This window comes from Eretmochelys imbricata, chromosome 2 (assembly GCF_965152235.1).
Source record: "Eretmochelys imbricata isolate rEreImb1 chromosome 2, rEreImb1.hap1, whole genome shotgun sequence".
NCBI classification, from domain to species: Eukaryota; Metazoa; Chordata; order Testudines; family Cheloniidae; genus Eretmochelys; species Eretmochelys imbricata.
The window spans coordinates 55758826-55777917 of record NC_135573.1 but is presented as its reverse complement, the minus strand read 5'-3'; the positions used below and the strand labels follow the sequence as shown (position 1 = coordinate 55777917).

General features: G+C 41.0%; 1 protein-coding gene across 1 annotated transcript in view; it reads left to right on the top strand.

Annotated features, from left to right (window-relative positions):
- CRISPLD1 (cysteine rich secretory protein LCCL domain containing 1) overlaps nt 1-19092 on the top strand; it is a 54375-nt gene that overhangs the window by 19355 nt on the left and 15928 nt on the right. The window contains exons 2-10 of the mRNA XM_077808958.1: nt 9200-9318; nt 9468-9600; nt 11817-11932; nt 12637-12737; nt 14190-14289; nt 14323-14369; nt 14469-14529; nt 14659-14725; nt 15721-15851. Of these exons, the coding sequence (XP_077665084.1) occupies nt 9200-9318; nt 9468-9600; nt 11817-11932; nt 12637-12737; nt 14190-14289; nt 14323-14369; nt 14469-14529; nt 14659-14725; nt 15721-15851 (875 nt within the window). The remainder of the gene's footprint in view (nt 1-9199; nt 9319-9467; nt 9601-11816; nt 11933-12636; nt 12738-14189; nt 14290-14322; nt 14370-14468; nt 14530-14658; nt 14726-15720; nt 15852-19092) is intronic.

Sequence of the window (19092 nt, the reverse complement as noted above, 5' to 3'; positions counted from 1 at the left end):
AATGCACATCTCTATCTCTTAAACACACACAGGGTGTGTGTCTCTGTCTGCCTCCGTCCTTTCCTGCTGCCTTGTAGAGTATGAGAGTTAACCCTTGAGAGCTCAGCCAATTGCTAGTTCATCATTTAGCAGTAAGGCATTCCCTGGGAAATATCCCACCCTCTGACTCCCCCACCTCAACCAAGCTTCACAATCATCATCACTGTATACCAGTATTAAATTGTTTGTTTAAAACTTATACTGTGTGTGTATATATATATATAATATAGTCTTTTGTCTGGTGAAAAAAATTTCCCTGGAACCTAATCCCCTCATTTACATTAAGTCTTATGGGGAAATCAGATTTCCTTAACATGGTTACGCTTAAAGTCACATTTTTCAGGAACATAACTACAACATTAAGTGAGGAGTTCCTGTACTTGAACTTCTGAATTCTCTGGAGTAACTTCATGAGTGGTGTGTGTATTTGGAAGGGAAGAAGAAAAGGAATTTGGCATTATTTGCTGCAGAAGCAAAGTTTATAACCATAGGCTCTCTGCTTTCTGGTTGGCTCTAGATCTTTCCTCAGCTCAGTGCCACATACATTTTCTTTATGACCAGGTTTCATTTAAAAAATGATTATCTGCCAAAAAATTGCCTATTTTTAATATAAATTTTAGTCATGATTTTTCCTCAGGACAGCTCATTTAATCTTTTATTGTGTCAATGAATGAATTAAAATCATATTAAATTAATATCAAACATTGATATCATGTGATGTGCCAGATACAGCAGTAAAATGGGCAACTTGATAGAATTTAATGTTATGATATAAAAGGGAAAGTGATACAGCTTTGGACAAAATATTGTAAACTTTAATGACCTCACAGGCAAACTGGCGAAGAAAGAAAGAGATTGCGTTTATTTTGTGTTTTTTGTTTCGCTTTTTTAGTTTAAGTGATGTTCGCAATCAAGCATGTTTTTGCTATTGAGTTAGTGAAATACATTTGTGCTGAAAGAGGCAGTAAATAAAAGAACTGAAACCAAATAGTGTGTATATAAAAACACTTGATCACAGAGTGTAATAATCAGAAATTGAACTGTTTTATTAATAGTATATGGACTCAGCTCAGCCATACATACTAAGATTCTACAATGATGTTAAAACAAGGAAAACAAAGGTGGAAGATTTATCCAGCTGTTCTGGCTCACTGGAGAACAACAGTTCTTGAAGTGACTTTGCATTGCATAATGGACTGTTAAAACAAGTTTAAAGAGCATCAAAGAATATGGAGAAATTTATATACATTATATGAATGTTAAATTGGACAGTTCATCAGCTAGCTTAGTGTCAATGGAGCAACTGCAAGTTGAGCAAGCATAACTGAAAAATTGGCCATGGTATGCTCCACAAACAGGCCCACGGAAAGCAACTTGTGGAGGTAAATTGCTGACCTGAGCAAGCCAGCCGCTGTTCAAGGTATGTCCCAAGATGCTTGTACCAACAGTTATAGCCTAACTGGTTATCTTACACAAGCTGGTATAACAAGATGTTACTCAGAGAGACTGGAAAATTGCAGTCGCAGTTGCAAGAACTCAAAAGCTGATGTCCTGTTCCCTAATTGGATCGCACGAGAGGATGACCTTCATTTTCATTGGACATTTCAAATCTTAGCAAGAAGTATGGGACACCATTTGATTGGTCCACACCAGCACTTCCAAGAAGAGAAACCAAGTTAGGTAAGAACCAACAAATAGTATAAAATGGCTTGTCTCCTTTTAGCACATTGCTTCCCGAAAGAGAAGACACATGTTAAGACAGAAGACTGAGGTCATGGGCTAGTCACTGGTGGAATCCTCTTAATGAAATCAAGTACCTTTCTTGGATAAGCACCTTCAACTGTCTTTTTCTATTTTCCAGCAATTCATTTTGACCCCACCACATCGCCAAAAGATTACGACAGTCGTATCCATCCTTCTCTGTACCTGTTTGCATTGTCGACGCCTGCTATGAACAATAACTGAGCTTAAGGTTGGCAGCTGAGTAAAGGTCTGATGATAAATAACATACAGACTTTCTCTTGGGTGATGACCCAAATCAGTGAGTTGACCACTTCCTGAAATGGAGTACCTAATTAGTAAGGAAGTAAACATGCTTTTGTATGTGCTCTAAAGACAGTTACAGAGATATTGGAACAGGTTCTAATTAAGATGGTTGTAAACTAGCTCTAAAACTGAACAAGTTACTGTTAAGTAAGATTGTAAAACTGTGCATTTTGTCTACCACAGGTAAGGGTTTTGTACTGCCTTTCAAGTTCTAGGTGTACCCAGACATAAAATGAATTCCTCATCCTCTCCACCTATATCTAATAAATGTGCCACTTTGTGGCATATACCATTTGATAACTTCAAAATCCCAATCTGACTACAGAATTGTGGTGTTCCCCCTTTATTGTGCAGTTTGTTTGTTTTTCTGGAGATTTCCAGTTGGAGGCACCATCTGCTAATATAAAAACCATGATCCAGGGATCTTTTACCCCAAGGCCACAGCTTTAACCCCTGCAACATAAAAACCGAGAGTTGTTATGTATCAATAGGCCTCAGAATGTGGCCCATTATGAAACTTTGAGGCCCCAATCCTATGGAACACTCTGGCTGTTCTCAGCTGCTCTGCCACAACAGACCAGCCCTAACCCTGTAGACTCAGGCCTTAGAGGATCTCACATGCATACATGGATCCTCAGTTGGAATAGAGCTCCTGCAATGGCTCTTAAACCACTACTGTCCTGCTGCTGCAGTATGAGCTTTGGCTGGGGGGCATGCCTAAGGCATCCCTGAGCCTCAGTATTCCACTGGTACTTGAATGTTTCCTAGAGTCTGTTGGCAGCTAGTGCAAGTTAGAGCAACCTAATCCAGCAGCCTGGAACAGGAGAGAGCTGTCCTAAGATTGGGAGTCTGCACAGGCCTTCTTTGCGCCCGCTCTATTCAGCCGTGCAGAGTGTTTCTCAACTGCAGCTGAAGGTGTAGTCTAAGAGCAGGAAGAATTGTACATTCCTATTTTTGGTGGAATAGAGAGGATATTTTGTTAATGTGGACAAAGAAGAGATGAGAAGACTGCACTATACCTTCTGGCCAGAAAGCCTTTTGAAAAATGGAAACATTTCAGAAACTTTTTGAAGACTATCCAATCTCAACAGTGCCCTGGAGTACAGTTGTTCATCTGTCATCAGCGGTGACAATTAATAAAATGTTTTCATCAGAGACTGTTCTTGCAGCTCTCTGGATGGATACATTTTATCATTCTCTGCAGAAAATTCACTTAAAAGTCACTTAAGCCTCAGCTTTAGGTCTTGCTCGCCAACAGACAGACTAACTAGATTAGATCTAGCAGTGAATCAGAATTTGATTTTAGATTAACTGCATAAAGTACTTGAAACTTCTGAAAAGGAAGATGGTAAAATCCTTTTCTGTGTGACTAACTGCTTTTAAAGAAGAAGACATTATGAGATCTTCAGAATAGAATGTTAATATAGTTTGGGTGGTTCTTTAAAGAATAAAATGAAACTTAGTTTGCCTTGGAGACAGACTATTCTGGAGATTTGCAGGAAAGAAGATTACACTTTATGTTTGTATTAGTGTAAACACATCCCTAAGATCCATTTAATAAGACCATCCATATGGGAATTGTTTTGATGCAGTTTGGATTTAAATTTGGACTGGGCACACAGTTCAGAAAATATACGAAACAGCTTGAACCAGCCATGTTCACGTTCACTGAACTAAATCTAAATATAGCAAAATTCTGAGCAGACTTGAATGTAGTAGCATTGTCACAATGCACTAGCAAAAGCACAGTGTGGTGACTTTCAAGCTGCACCATTACCAAGTCATGCTGCCATCTCAGAATGCTACATAAACTGTACTGCCGTTGAGTTCTTCTTCACTCAGCTCACAGTCTACCTGTGGAACTCCTTGCCCTTGGAGGTTGTGAAGGCTCGGACTATAACAGGGTTTAAAAGAGAGCTGGAAAAATTCATGGAGGTTAAGTCCATTAATGGCTATTAGCCAGGATGCGTAAGGAATGGTGTCCCTAGCCTCTGTTTGTCAGAGGGTGGAGATGGATGGCAGGAGGGAGATCACTTGATCATTACCTGTTAGATTCATTCCCTCTGGGGCACCTGGCATTGGCCACTGTCGGTAGACAGGATACTGGGCTGGATGGACTTTTGGTCTGATCCATTATGGCCATTCTTATGTTCTTATGATTTAAAAGGCACGATTAAAAGAGCTAACTCTGTGTAGTGGAAACATGACAGTCTACCCATTTTTGATGGGCAGATACAATAAGAAGGAATAGAAGATATTTATAGTGGCATACACAGCTGTAACTAGGATCTATAGGTCAAAAAGAAGAGAGAAGATTTAGGCTTAAAGTCAGGTAAAACTTCCTGACTGCAAGGTCTAGTAGATATTTTCTCAAGGACAGGGAAGGAATCCTAGCACTTATGACATTTAAGTTTAGACAGGACCAAATGCATGTACGATAACCCTGCCTTGACAAAGTGGTAGACTAAGGACTTCTGACGCAAATCCCACTGAGTTCAATAGGAAAAAGTATCCTAGTGATTTCAGTGGGTTTTGGGATCTTCCCCTAGATTAGTTGAAAGGTCTGTTCCATCATTAGTATCCTGATTCTGTTACAATAAACGCTACAGTTTGGGGGCCCAAATTTACCCTTAAAATGGGCATATGGGTATGTCTTATATCTTATGGGCATATTGATAAGAGTAATGGTTAAAGACAGCAAATGAGGTGGAGGTCGACACTAATATCCTCAATGGCTGTGAAGGCTGCTGTGAAGCAAGATCTCCAATTGTCTTGGTCTCCTTGCCATTTGATTAGGATCTTGTCTCATCAAAAATCTGTGGGGAAACTGGTGTGCAACAGTTCTTCATATTAAAAGAATCCATGCACAGGTGTCTTTCATGGAACCACTATCTACCAGGACATACCTCAGGTCCTTTAGTAACCAGCTAATGGCGACGGGAGCAAGATTGTGATGTCTGGGAGCTCCAAGTCATAAACTGACATGGAGGCGGCAGTTACAAGATGGCCTTTAAACACTCGGATGAGGCAGGAGTGCGTTTTTGGCAGCTGTAACTGAATGAGCAGTCCTTTTTAGGATCCGCTCTGCTCACCCCACATGGGGACGGGGCTAGAAAATGTGCTCCAAACATAGCCTGGCTCACACCTCCCATTTGGATTACCATGTCCAGAGGAATCATCTTGTAGCGGTCAAAATCAGCAAAGTAATTTAATCTGACTTGGAATGTCACGACTCTCACGAACCAAAGTAATACTGATCATCCAGAGTGTCGTACCACAATTGTGGCCCAAGAACTAAAGTGATATGACATCAATATCGCTGTCCTGTGTGAAAGCCAACGAGCAGGAGTGGGACAGCTCAAGGAACAAGAAAGTGGATATACCTTCTTTGGGAAAGGAAAACCTGAAGCAGAATATCGAACTCACACAGAGTTGCATTTGGCATCAAAACTGAACTTGTCAACCAACTTAATGAGCTCCCTGTTGGAATCAATGAACATCTTATGATTCTTTGATTGAAACTCACAGTGAACCAATATGCTACTGTTATTAATGCGTATACCCTGGCACTTGATGATGATGCCAAAGAAGAATTCTGCACCAGCCTTGATCAAGTCCTCTCTGGTTTACCAGTGACAGATCGGGTCATCCTTCTTGGAAACTTTAATGCTAGAGTCAGATGGGAGTCGAAACTATGGAACAGAATGATTAGCAAGGAAGGTCAATTCAAATGGTATCCTTCTTCTGACCAAATGTACAGAATATGAACTTGTTGTCACTAACTCTGTGTTCCACCAGCAAAACAAATGCACGACATCATGGCAACATCCACAATCTAAGCACTGGCATTTGGTTGACAATGTCATTGTCTGGGCCCGGGATTGCAAAGATGTCCGTATTACTCAAGCTATGACTGGAGGCAATGACTGATGATTGCCTCATTGCTCGATCATGACCATCAGACTGGCCCCTAAATGATGGCTGCAATGGAAATGATGCAGACAGAAAAATCAACATAGAGGCACTCAAGGATCCAACAAAGTATGACCTTTTCCGCCAATGCCTCAGTGAAAAACTGACAAATCTCAAAAAAAGACAACTAGAATGTTTCAGCAGCACCTGGGATGCCCTCAAATCTAGCATCCTCGGTGCTTCCAAAGATGTGCTAGGGTTCTCTACTATGAAACCTCTTGTGAACGTTGAAAATGATCGGGAGATAACAAATCTTTGTCAATCGGAAAAACAAGGCCTTTTGTGTCTGGCAGAACAACATCAAGTCTGTGCAAAAGAAGTCAGTTCACCAACAAGCAAAGGCAGAGGTCCAAAAAAGAATTTGCAACATGAAGAACAGTTGGTGGCTGGATAAATCGCATGAGCTTCAACTTCTCACTGAAACTCATGATATGCCTGGCTTCTTTAATGCCGTTAAAACTATATGTGGCCCATGTGTCTGGGAGTCAACCCTTCTGAGATCTAAGGATGAAGGGAAGTTGATCAAAGAAATGGAAGCTGTCAGTGCGTGCAGGAAGGAACACTTTGAAGATGTTCTCAATCAGGACTCTGCTGTTGATGACAGTGTCTTCATCTGCATCACACAACACCCAATCATGAACTCAGAATAAGTGTGGAGCTATTGGAATAAATGTGTGGAGCTATTAAGAAGATGAAGAACAACAAAGCATCTGGAGTCAATGGAATCCCTGCAGAAATTTATAAGCGCGGGGGAGAGGAACTCACCTCACAGCTACACACTCTTGTTCTGAAAATCTGGAACCATGAGAAAATCTCAGATGAATTTAGAGACGCTATGATTGTGATGATTTTCAAGAAAGGAGATTAATCTGACTGTGGAAATTATACAGCTATCTATCTGTTAGCAACTTCATGAAAGGTTCTTTCAAGACTTTTCCTGGAGCTTCGTCTTCCTCTTGCTGCAGACATTCTACCTGAATCTCAGTGTGGGTTTAGACCATCTAGAGGCACTATTGACATGATCTTCACTGCTCACCAGCTGCAGGAAAAATTTAGAGAACAGCACAGACCACTATACCTGGTGTTCATTTTCCTGACAAAAGCCTTTGATGCCCTTAACAGGGAAGCATTGTGGAAAATCTTTCTTAAGTATGGATGTCCACCAAAATTTGCACCATTCTTCATCTCCTTCATGTTGACATGCAAGTGGTGATCCACTGTAATGTATCTATTACATCTCCTTTTAGGGTTAATACAGGCATCAAGCAGGGCTGTGTCACTGCCTAAACACTCTTTTTTCCATCTTCCTTGCTGCAGTGCTTTATTTGATCACTGATAAGTATTGCTACGATTTTGTCATGGAAGTCACAGATTCTGTGTCTTCCAGAGACCTCTGTGACTTGAGCCCGCAGTGTCCCCCCATTCCTGTGGTGGCTGGGAACTGCAGGGCCCCAAGCTCCCAGCCACCATGTCAGGGTGCCCCTGGAGCTTGGAGCTGCTGCGAGCAGCCAGGATGCCCTGGAGGGGCATTGGGGGTGCCCAACAGCTGGGAACCACAGGTGGCGGGGATGCCTTGCAGCTCCCAGCCAGGCCCCCGGGGAACCCACAGCTCCCCTTTTTGTCATGAACATTTTTAGTAAAAGTCATGGATAGGTCATGGGCTTCCATGATTTTTTCTTTATTGCCCATGACCTGTCCGTGATTTTTACTAAAAATATGTGTGAACTTAGCCTTACTGATAAGATCCTGGTAGGAGTGCAGCGAATCTACTGAATGGATGGCAGGCTGTTCAACGTTGGCCACTTCCAATCCAGTCTCAAAACATCATCGACTTCAGCCGTTGAGCTTCAGCATGCGGATAATGCTGTACTGAGTGCTCACTCAGAAATAGATTTTCATCGATGTCTTTGCTGAAGTATCCCAGAAAATGGGACTGACACAAAACATTCAAAAGACAAAGGGCCTCCATCAGCAAGCTCCTGCTGCACAATTGCCAGCACCAGCAATACAGACCTACGATAACCCTCTAGAGAATGTTGCGCACTTCCCGTATCTTGGAAGCAACCTCTCACAGACAGCTGGTATTGATTAAGAAATCCAGTACTGCCTCAAATGTGCTGAGCTTTTGGTTGTCTGAAAAAGAGGGTGTTTCTGAAACTACCCGGTCAGAGATAGAAGAAGTCAGGCAGCATTACTATGGTGCTTGAACTAAAAGAGGAGATACCTGCTCAACTTTGAAAAAAGCCTCTTCTAAAATTAATATTGCCTGGTTAGTGCAGTACAGAGAGTACAAACATAGTAAGATGTGGTCTCTACTGGTGATGTGTATCAGAGAAAAGGTGAGTTTTCATATATGGTTGGAAGGAGAGGGAAACTTCCAAGCTTCTGTTTGCCTCTCAGCAATAAGCTTACTCCGACAATTGCTTCTAAAGGACACTGTGATAAACAGACCATAATTCATATATCAGTTTATTTTACTTTCTAAAACACTTCGGAATGGACAGAAATATTTTCCACTTAGTGGCATAGTGAATTGCTTCACATGCTGAACATAACCTATTTTACCAGCCTCACCATACAGTCAAGTCAGTCATTTTGTTTAGATTCTGGAAGCTTGCACTATTCCTCAAGTAGATGTTTGGATTTTATGTTATTTCTACAAAAGCTGATTATGAAAAAGGAGGAGAAAAACCCTTCATTTCGGATAAACTGTGGGACTCGGGGGGGAAACCCCTTATGCTGAAAGTGTGTTGGATAATACCCTTTTGGCTAAGAATTCTGCCTTCCACTATGCAAGAAATTTCACAAAACAGAAAATATAATTCAGCCTAGAAAGTTGAAGTGAGCTTGTCAATTTCGTAGTTTCTCTTTCCTGCACCGCACAATGCTGCTGCAATTGTTTAAATGGGGGGAAAAGACATTTTTTAATACTGTGGAAAATATTTCTATTACTTCATGGTTTTATAAGGAAGTTTTTTCTTACATAACCCAAATAGGGGACAAGCTATTTAAAGCTGCCTTTTTAATTGAAAAACAAGAAACTTAAAACAAAAATAGTTTTGGTGAGATTCTTTTCAGATACATGAAATAGCCACAAAATATATCTCAGGTCGTGCCTATCTTTTTTTCTCTTGAATCATAGGTGTGGGATGTAGAGCTGGAGAGATCTGCAGAATCCTGGGCTGAAACTTGTCTATGGGAACATGGACCTGCAAGCCTTCTTCCATCAATTGGGCAGAATTTGGGGGCACATTGGGGAAGGTAGTTTAAAATACCATTTTATCTCAAAAAATTTTGAATCATAAGGAAATCTATTTCTTATTTAAAATCAGAGTGATGAAAGATACTTTTTTTTTCAGGGTTGTTCTATAGAGGCTATAATTTTATTAAACATTGTTGGTTTTTTATAGATACAGGCCTCCAACATTTCATGTCCAAGCATGGTATGATGAAGTGAGAGACTTCACCTACCCTTATCCTCAGGAATGCAATCCCTATTGTCCTTACAGATGTTCTGGTCCTGTTTGCACTCATTATACACAGGTATGTGTGTTTGGTTTACCACAGAGTTATTCCTGTTTTTCACAGTTGTAATCCCATGGTGCCTCAGGAGGACAGCATTAGAGAAATACCTGAAGGAAAATGTGGAAGCACTATGTTCCTATCATTCTTGGGAGCCAAAGTCTATGGTCCTTACTAACTTTTCACTCAGTCTCTACTCTTATCCATTCACTTTGGGTAAGGACTTAGAATTTAACTTATTGTTAAGTTTAAGGTTAGCCAAATATGTTCCACTGAAGGAGGTTTGGGTCTACAGAATTCATCACTGGCTGTAAATCAACACAATAGGTGCTATGGAGTGGGGTTATGCTGCATATCTCTGGACTTCCTGCAGCTTGGGGATGTACGAGTGAGAGAGTGAGAATTCCACCCTCTCAACCTATGCGAGGATTCCCCACAAAGCCCAAGTTCTCTGGGATAATGGGGGCGCAGTTGTGTGAATTTCTTCCACTACTTGCAAAATCCTCTTTTCAAGTCCACTTTGCAGATTGCATATTCTGCAGTTAGCCGGTTGACATCAAGGGGAGTTTCATGTGCAGTAGAAATTTATAGTGCAGAAAAGAAAGAAGAGATTTGTCCTATGAATAATCAGGAACAAACATCCTATAGGAAATAAACCACCTGCTTCCTGCAGCTCTCATTGTCTGGGAACACCGAACCGCGGTGACTGGGAACTGCGGGCGGCCGTGCCAGCAGATGGTCAATGTAAACACTGTCTTGTGGCCCGCCAGTGGATTACTCTGATGGGCCCCGTGCGGCCTGGAGGCCACAGGTTGCCCACCACTGGTGTAGAGTATGTATGGAGCTACCCACCACAGTGAAAAGCAGGCTGTGTCCACCCTAGTGTGTAGCCACACATGTCAGAGAGAGGCTCTAGCAGGAGAGGCAGAGAGGAAAGATTTTAGCAGCTCCCTGCTGCCAAAGCCCTTTATTGCAGTGATGATAAGAGCTTGTCCTGGCAGTGGGGAGCCTCCAGAGCCTGTCCCTGCTGCTGGAGTCTCTCTACAGCGGGAAAAGGCTCTGGCACTTTCTTGCAGTAGAGAAAGGCTCCAGGGAGCTGCTGGGGTCTTTCCCCATTGCCAGGATCATTCCCTGTGGTGGAGAAAAACTCCTGCAGCAGGGTGGCAGTGGGATGCCATCCTGCTAAAAATAGCAATGTAGATGGGAGAGGCACTGCTTGGGCATGTAGAGAGCCATGTAAGTTATACACCCACAGCGTTCAAGCATGTCTTTAGTCACTTTAGCAAAGCCTCACTGTCTACAATGCTGTTTATTGTCTGGAGGGCCAAGGGAGCATGTAGTGTATGTACTCTATACTCCAGTGAAAGGAGTGTGCGGCATAGACATACCTTTAACGTGCTGGTGGTTCTGCACAGAATCGATCTGAGCCTTTAGGCTGGGATGGTGAAAGGGCCTAAGGGAATGAGATTTGCAACTCCTATTTAATTAAATGGGAGTCGGGCACCTAACTCCCTTCAGCACTTTTGAAAATTCCAGCCTTTGTTTTTTAGAATCTTTTAAAAATTCTGTAATGAGCGTTGTTTTAACAGCTGAATGAAGGAAATACAACTTTCCTTTCAACTGCAATGACACAAATTCCCTAATTATTTAAAATCTGTGGTCTGTAGTGGACATGAGTATTTTCAGTGAATGAAGCCTTTTGCTAATAGTTTAATTACTCGTGTTAATTGCTTGCTTGTTAATTGCTAGCAATTATTGGCTATCATCTATCTACCTACCTAATTCTGAGTTTCTTCTGTGTTCTTACATTGTATTCATAACTGTGATATGTAAGAGCCCAACTTCTCCCAGTTTAGCTTTTTTTTTGGTAAAACCTTTATGCATCAACATAAAATTGTTCTTTGTAACAAGGGATATAACTGAATGGCCATATCATCAGCTGGTGAAAATCAGCATTACTCTATTGATGTCATTGGAACAACACAGATTCATACTAGCCAGAGATCTGACCAACAGCAACCAATATACATCACCCTTGGTACTGAATGTTCAAATTTTAAATAATAGTTGAACTCCATGCATGAGTGTTTCCCTGTCCAAAAGTAGATGTGTATGAGAGAGAAACATTACTGCTTTTTTGTAATTTGATTTTTTTAGCTCAGTGTTTCATAGATATGTTTGTTTTGTATTAATCACTCATTTAATTTTCACATGTATTCTTGTTTCCTGTCATCTAGGTGGTATGGGCCACAAGTAGCAGGATAGGTTGTGCTATTAACTTGTGTCATAATATGAACATCTGGGGACAGATCTGGCCAAAAGCAGTCTACTTAGTGTGCAATTATTCTCCCAAGTAAGTATATACAGTAGGCTAACACTTAATGTAAAATTTATCCTGAAAGGGCAAAATACTGCATAATCCAGAAAATAATCCCAGAGAAAATCAAGCTAAATTTTCTATTTCTGAACAGCCACAAAAAGATACTTTGTTTTTAATGAAGCCATAACTGAATGAAGCAAAAACAGGCTGTTTGTTTTCTGGCCTTTCTTTTAGTGCTCTGGGGTTAGAGAGCTTTACTGTGGTTTGTTGTATCATTTTGTCTGGAAAATAAAGGTATCTCCCCATTATTATTTTAGCAGATGTATAACATTACCAAATAAGCAATAGATTTCTCATTTAGAGAGCCTACCATGCTTAGGGTCAAATTGTACCTTCAGGTGACCGAAGTCCAGGACAGTGGGAATCCCGTTCAGTTATGGTGGAGGAATTTAGCTTAGGTAGTATACTAATAACAGGGTCTCACCTGATCCAACACTGCACCATGCTACTGCCTCAATTTCCCCTTCATGAGTTTCTCAGTGACTGAACCCAGACTCTTGTAAGTCAAACACCCCTTTAGGGGGCTTGATTTATTATAACAACATCACAGTTCAAATGTCAATGTAAATAGAAACAAGTTTTTCCTCATTTTCTTTGACCACATGTTGAAATGATGTTAATATTATCAATGAATACATTTATGCATGTTTTAACTAATTAGCATTTTTCTTTTTAAGGGGCAACTGGTGGGGTCATGCTCCTTACAAACATGGCCGCCCTTGTTCTGCTTGTCCACCTAGTTTTGGAGGGGGCTGCAGAGAAAATCTTTGCTACAGGGGTATGTACCATTTCAACAAATGCAGCTGCAATTGGATTGTGTGGTTGGACATCATAAATGTAACATTTTTCTTTCCTCTCTTTATTATGCTTCTAGACAGCGGAGATATAATTTTGTATACTTGTTGTATAATTTTGCTCAGGCAACTATTAAAGGCCTGATGTTGTGACAATCTGAGCCCTTTTTATGAAGAGTTAGGTGTGCTGAGTTTCCATTGACTTCAGTGATGGTTGAAGGTACAGGATGCAACTGCATATTGTTTACATCACTTACTGATGAGTAAGGCTAAGATTTTTTTCACGGTTATTTTTAGTAAAAGTCACAAATAGGTCACAGGCAATATACAAACATTCACAGAGCCTATACTTTACTACAAATAACCGGGGTCAGGGCTAGGTCAGGGGGGAGGAATGGAGTCCCATGAGGGGGCGACGGGGGACGACTAACAGTCCAAGCCCTGACTCCAATGGCCGCAGCGGTGGTGCAGCCATGGGGGGCACACAGCCCCTGCTCCAGAGCTGGCCCAGCTGCGGGACAGGGGTGCGCAGCCCCCACTGCAGTCCCTGCCAAGCGCCGTCCGGTGGGGGTGGGGGAGCACAGGGCCCTGGGAAGCTGCAAGAGGGTGTGTGGCCCTAGCTACAGGCCCTGGGAAGCCATGGGGCTGGGGTGCACGGCCTTGGCTGCAGTCCCGCCAAGCCCGGGATGGCACAGGGCTGGGGTGCATGGCTCTGGCTGCAGCCCCTGGCCCTGGCTGCAGCCCCCCAGAGGAAGCAGTGCAGCTGGGGCTGCAGGGTCCTGGTTCCTACCAGCCCCAGTTCTGTGGGGCACACAGAAAGTCACTTATATTAATACTTTTGAAAAGTAAGATTACTGAATACAGTTCTTCAGCTGTTCATCTGGGTCACAGTTGAGTACCTAAATAAGGGACTTACGCTCAGATGTAAACACCTCTGAAATTTAGGATCCTGATTAACTTACCTAGAAAAGGGCCTAATTTCAGGTGGATATAGATTTAGAAGCCCAATTTCTTTAATCATAGCAAACTGCACTTAAAAGGTTTGTTAGGTAGCATTATGTGAAGAAATACCACTATTGGTCTGTGGATTCCCTCATGACAGAGGGAAGTTACCGCAGTAGAAATATTGCCAGCACATTCACACGTAAAACTATGCTGTCAGTGCTACAAAGTGAGCCAAACATCTAAGTAAGACACCAATAAAGTATGTGGTATATGTTACCGAACATCAGCTATTCATCTAGCTGATGAATCCCGTGAGTCAATGGAAGGATCAAGTTTTGCATTTTGTTCATCTTTTTAAAGTGTTCCATGAAAACAAAATATTAAAAGTATGAATATTCACAAAAGTTTCCACATTCATGTCAGTGCCGTTTACAAAAATGGACTAAAATCTGTTCTGAGAAGTTATTTGTCTCATTCATTCACTAAAACAGAGGGTTCAGACAGGCATTACTCCCCTCATGAGCCAGAGGAGGAAACCAACGAGATTGAACGGCAGCAATCCAAAGCACAGGATACGACATCACAAAGTCGGTCAAGGACCCATTCACCTGCAGGCTCTACAAGGAGCGATGATAGTGAGAGAAATGAAGTAATAAGCACACAACAAATGTGTAAGGAGTTTGCATTTTTTTATGTGCCATCTAATTTGAACCAAGTAGTACAAAAAGCATTCTAAGACATTTTAATGGAACTGGCTTTTTGTTATTTAGCTCAGATTGTTTCTTGTGAAGTAAGGCTAAGAGACCAGTGCAAAGGGACAACTTGCAATAGGTATGATACATTCTACAGTTTGCCTATCTCAGATTATTCTAAACTGTTGTTATAACAGTTGAAATAACTAAAATATTTCCCCTGTTGCAATCATAGGATCTCAAACTAATTTGTATTTTAAATCTCCAGGTATGAATGTCCTGCTGGCTGCTTGGATAGTAAGGGCAAAGTGATTGGAAGTGTTCATTATGAAATGGTAAACATATATACATATATATATATTTTAAATTGAGTTTAGTATAGATATAATTAATGAAATTCTGTCTTTTTAATTTGGAATATTAGCTAAAATGTGTTATCAGCAAGAATGCATTCTGAAGAAGTCTATGCTCAGAAAAGTAAAAAGCCTACTGCAAATTGTTAAGGTAGCCTCAACCTGGTCTAGATTTGTTCCTGCACTTCTGAACATGTAATTTTTGGGTATATAATACCTCACATTTTTCCACACAAGCAGGATTTGTGTGTACAGATCATTTAGACAGCTGTAAATCTGTACAAATGCTGTTTAGGATTTTGTGGGTGCATATTTATAGGCTGCTTTTTGGAATATGGGTCTAGATGTATAAATTTAACCCTTAGTTTTAAATATCTGGTCCTCCAGCTTTATCCTGTTGCATATCATTGTTGGGCACTAAAACAAAAGGGAGGAAACAAGAGACACTATGAAAATGTCTGCTTTCATTCTCAGTAATGGGAAAATGACATTTTCTTCATGTGGGGTGGTGGCTGTCCCAACTACATTAAGCATAATAGGCATGCCTGTGGAGGCTCCAGCCCCCGCCGGTAATACTACCTATGCCAAGTTTGGTAAGGGCTGGATTCAGGATCATGCTCCCACTGCTTTGCCTCACTTTGAGGGCACAAGCAGCCAAAAAGTGGTTTCACTGGCTACCTCTGTGTAGGGGAATCCCCAAGTGGTGAAGGCCTCATGTAGTGACTCACCACTCAACCTCCTAATCCCCAGAATAGGGAGTGTGGACAGGAAAAAATGGTGGAGTGGCTGATCCCTGGCTTTTGGAATAGTTTGGTGGGAATGAGAACTGCAAGGCATAAGGCTGAGTAGCTTTAACAAATGCAAATATTGCATATTGGACACAATTGTAATGAAGAACTGCCTTTTCACATTTAAAATACAATGGAAAATAATTGTTTCACCTGACACGGAAATGATTTTCTTGCTCCATTTTTTAGCAATCCAGCATTTGTAGAGCTGCCATACATTATGGTATCCTAGACAATGATGGTGGTTGGGTTGATATCACTAGACAAGGAAGGAAAAACTATTTCATCAAATCTTATAGAAATGGCATTCAGTCAATTGGGTAAGTGCAAGATTACTGATACTTTGTGTGCTTACAACTAAAATGTGTGATGTTTCCAATATATTGCATTTTTTTTAACCTGAAATAAGTCACAATAATAGTTTTCCCATATAATTGTTTTAAACCTGAAGGATCTGAAAGCACTGTAAAAACGACACATACTGGAATACAGGTATCATTTCACCTACCCTGAAAGTGTAGCCATTCTTAAGAGCATACTGCAAAATGACAGAACAGATATGGGATAGGAAGTGACAAAAATGCTATATCAAATAGAAGAGGCAGGGAAAATGTATAATGGTTGTCCTTCGCAATTATGTCAGATAGTCAGACCTGAAGAAGAGCTCTGTGTAAATGCAAAGCTTGTCTCTCTTACCAACAGAAGCTGGCCCAATAAAATATATTACCTCACCCTCCCTTGTCTCTCAGATAGCTAAATTAGTATTTATGATTAAATTACCTCAATATTTGCAGCATTCATCTATTTCCGATACAAATGTAAAGATGTACCTACAAAGGAACAGTGCATACTGAAACTGAGTTAAGGCAGGTCTACACTACAGCCGGGATCTGAGATTGATCAACCGGTGGTCGATTTAGCGGGTCTAGTAAAGACCCACCAGATTGATTGCAGATAGCTCTCCAGTCGACCCCTGTACTCTACCTCTGATGAGAAGAATACAGTAAGTCGACAGGAGATTTTCTCCTGTTGACCACCCGCAGTGTAGACCCCGCGGTAACTCGACCTGATGTATGTCCACTCCAGCTAAGTTATTCACATAGCTGGAGTTGCGTAGCGTAGGTCAGCTTACCGTGGTAGTGTAGGCATAGCCTGAGTTAAAATGATCTGCTCATCCTGTGTAACACTGGTAATGTTTCTAAGGACTAACCATGGCAGTGTTGCCTAATTTTAGGAGATTAATAATATTGTTTATACAATGTGGGTTATAGGCTCACCAAATAATCTGATCAAAAGATAATAAGGTTCTTGTCCCTGAATCAGGCTACACAGCGTTTTCAAGGACCCTCGAGATGTATAACAAGGACACTCACACTGAGAACAAAATACATCCTTAAAGACTTTTATTGAGATAAAAGTAATCAAACAGTAATCAAATGGAAAATCATCAGAATTGCAAAGGCAATAATATTGTTTTAGAGGTACATGTGGTATTATATACCAGAAAGATTTCTAGATTAATATACTCACACCCTTCCTTGATAACCTGGTGGTAAGAAACAAAGGACCAGCCTTGCCTCTTGCATGCTAAGAGAGTCCGATGGTTCAGGTTCTTCAATTCTCAAGTGTGTGGTGAATAACTTAGGAGAACCTAGAACTAAAAAGCTATAGAAAGACTATAGAAGCTAACTTAGAGTTTGACTCCACTGAGTAACTTAAGAACAAGAATTAAGAACTAACAATTAGGAATTAAGGAACAACTACGAGCTAATGAACTAACTGAACAATGATGAACAGCCCTTTAACGTGGTGGGTTACCCTTCTTATAGAGCCTGAGCACTATGTGTCCTCCTTCCATGTCCAAACTGAATTTCCTCACCCACAAAGTATCAGGGTACATGTACGCTGTAGGCTGGCATGTTTGTACATATTATTGACATAAGCATACCTATTAATCACCATTAGCTCATTCTCACATCTGTTATTTCTGGCCGAACCAGTTATTTCAATGTTCTTTGGGTTGTACCTGCAAAGTTTGAAGAGGGTATGAACTTAGGTAGCCCCTAGCTATACCAGCTTGCTTGAGCAACCTCACTTATCTATATAAAAGGTCACAAACATATAAATCCTTTCTGCTTTAGCTCATCATCACCTAACTAGGCTAAAGGTCTCAAACATATGTATGCTAACTTGCCTTAACTCAACATACAGGATGTGGCCTGTAGTTTCTTTGAGCTACGGCCAAAAATACTCTAGTACAAATCTGTATAATAAAACAAATAATCAAACCCATAAGAAAACCTATATAAGCAAGCAAACAGGCTAGCCCTATAGGGCGACAGTAGGCAGAATATTGTATAATAATTAGCTAAACTGGAATTTTCCCGGGATACTGGAGCACATCCCTCTCTGCTCTTCTGAATAGTGCTATGGGATCTTTAATAACCATAAGAAATTGTATTTAGAAGTGAATCACACCTAGTACGTGCTCACATAAATCATGAAAGTACATCTATTTAAGTAAATGTTTAACCGTTTCCTTACGAGTCTAAGTATCTGCATGTGAAACTTCATGGAAATTTACAATTCTGTACTTGGCACAACTTTTTACATTTGCTAATGATGGGATAACTTAAAACACTCTGGAGGTTTGAGTCAAAAATGTGTGGCAAAGTTTGGATCCTTATCTGAAATCTTGCTGGAGTTATTGTATAGGAAAGCAGGTGCAAATACTTCTCAACTCGTATAAGAAAACAAACAAAAAATGTGGTCGGTGGGAATGGAGGGTATAGTCTGACAGGGCTCAGCTAGGGCGCAGCATCAGTACTAACTCTTTAGACTACCAAGAGGTTAGTGTTACTCCAGTGTTAGTATTAACAAAGTAGGGTTCATCCTAACATACGACAATTGTCGGTTGCTGTTTTTGTTCATGCCTATCTTGTATAAACCGGGATGTGGAGTGGATGGAGCCTGGGCTCTGACCCCAAAACAGGCCAGTGCGGTGCACACAGGCTGGTGCAGCTGAACCAGCACCCAGGCGAAATCGCAGTGTACTTTCCACTTAGTGCAAGGAGAAGCAGGGGTGAGACTGGGTCTGAGTTCTCATCCTGCTCGTGTGTGCTGCTCCTTACTCAGGCTGGATTGCCACGTGCAAATCTAATCATTTGTTTCTCAATGATGCAAACCTGAATGAAGATAAAACAGCATGTGATTAGCCAGAGGACATTACTTGCAGTGTGGATATTTGTAATACTGACCTCGCTCCCAATACTGGTATTTTTAACCATAAAAGATATTGAAAAGAAAAACCTGCAAACCATGACTGACTTTATGTAGCATGTGGGAATGTAATTTAATACTACTTTTACTACCTTGGTAAGGGAAAATGCAATAATGTCCAGCTATAATTCACATGCTTCTGTGTGTATAGAATAATGTGCAGTATTGATCACCACACTTGTTAAAAAGTACATCCAGGAATTAGAAAAGTCCAGAGGAGGGTTACAAATCTAAATTTGGGATTGGACAGAATGTCATGTGAGGAAAGGTTTCCTGAGGTAA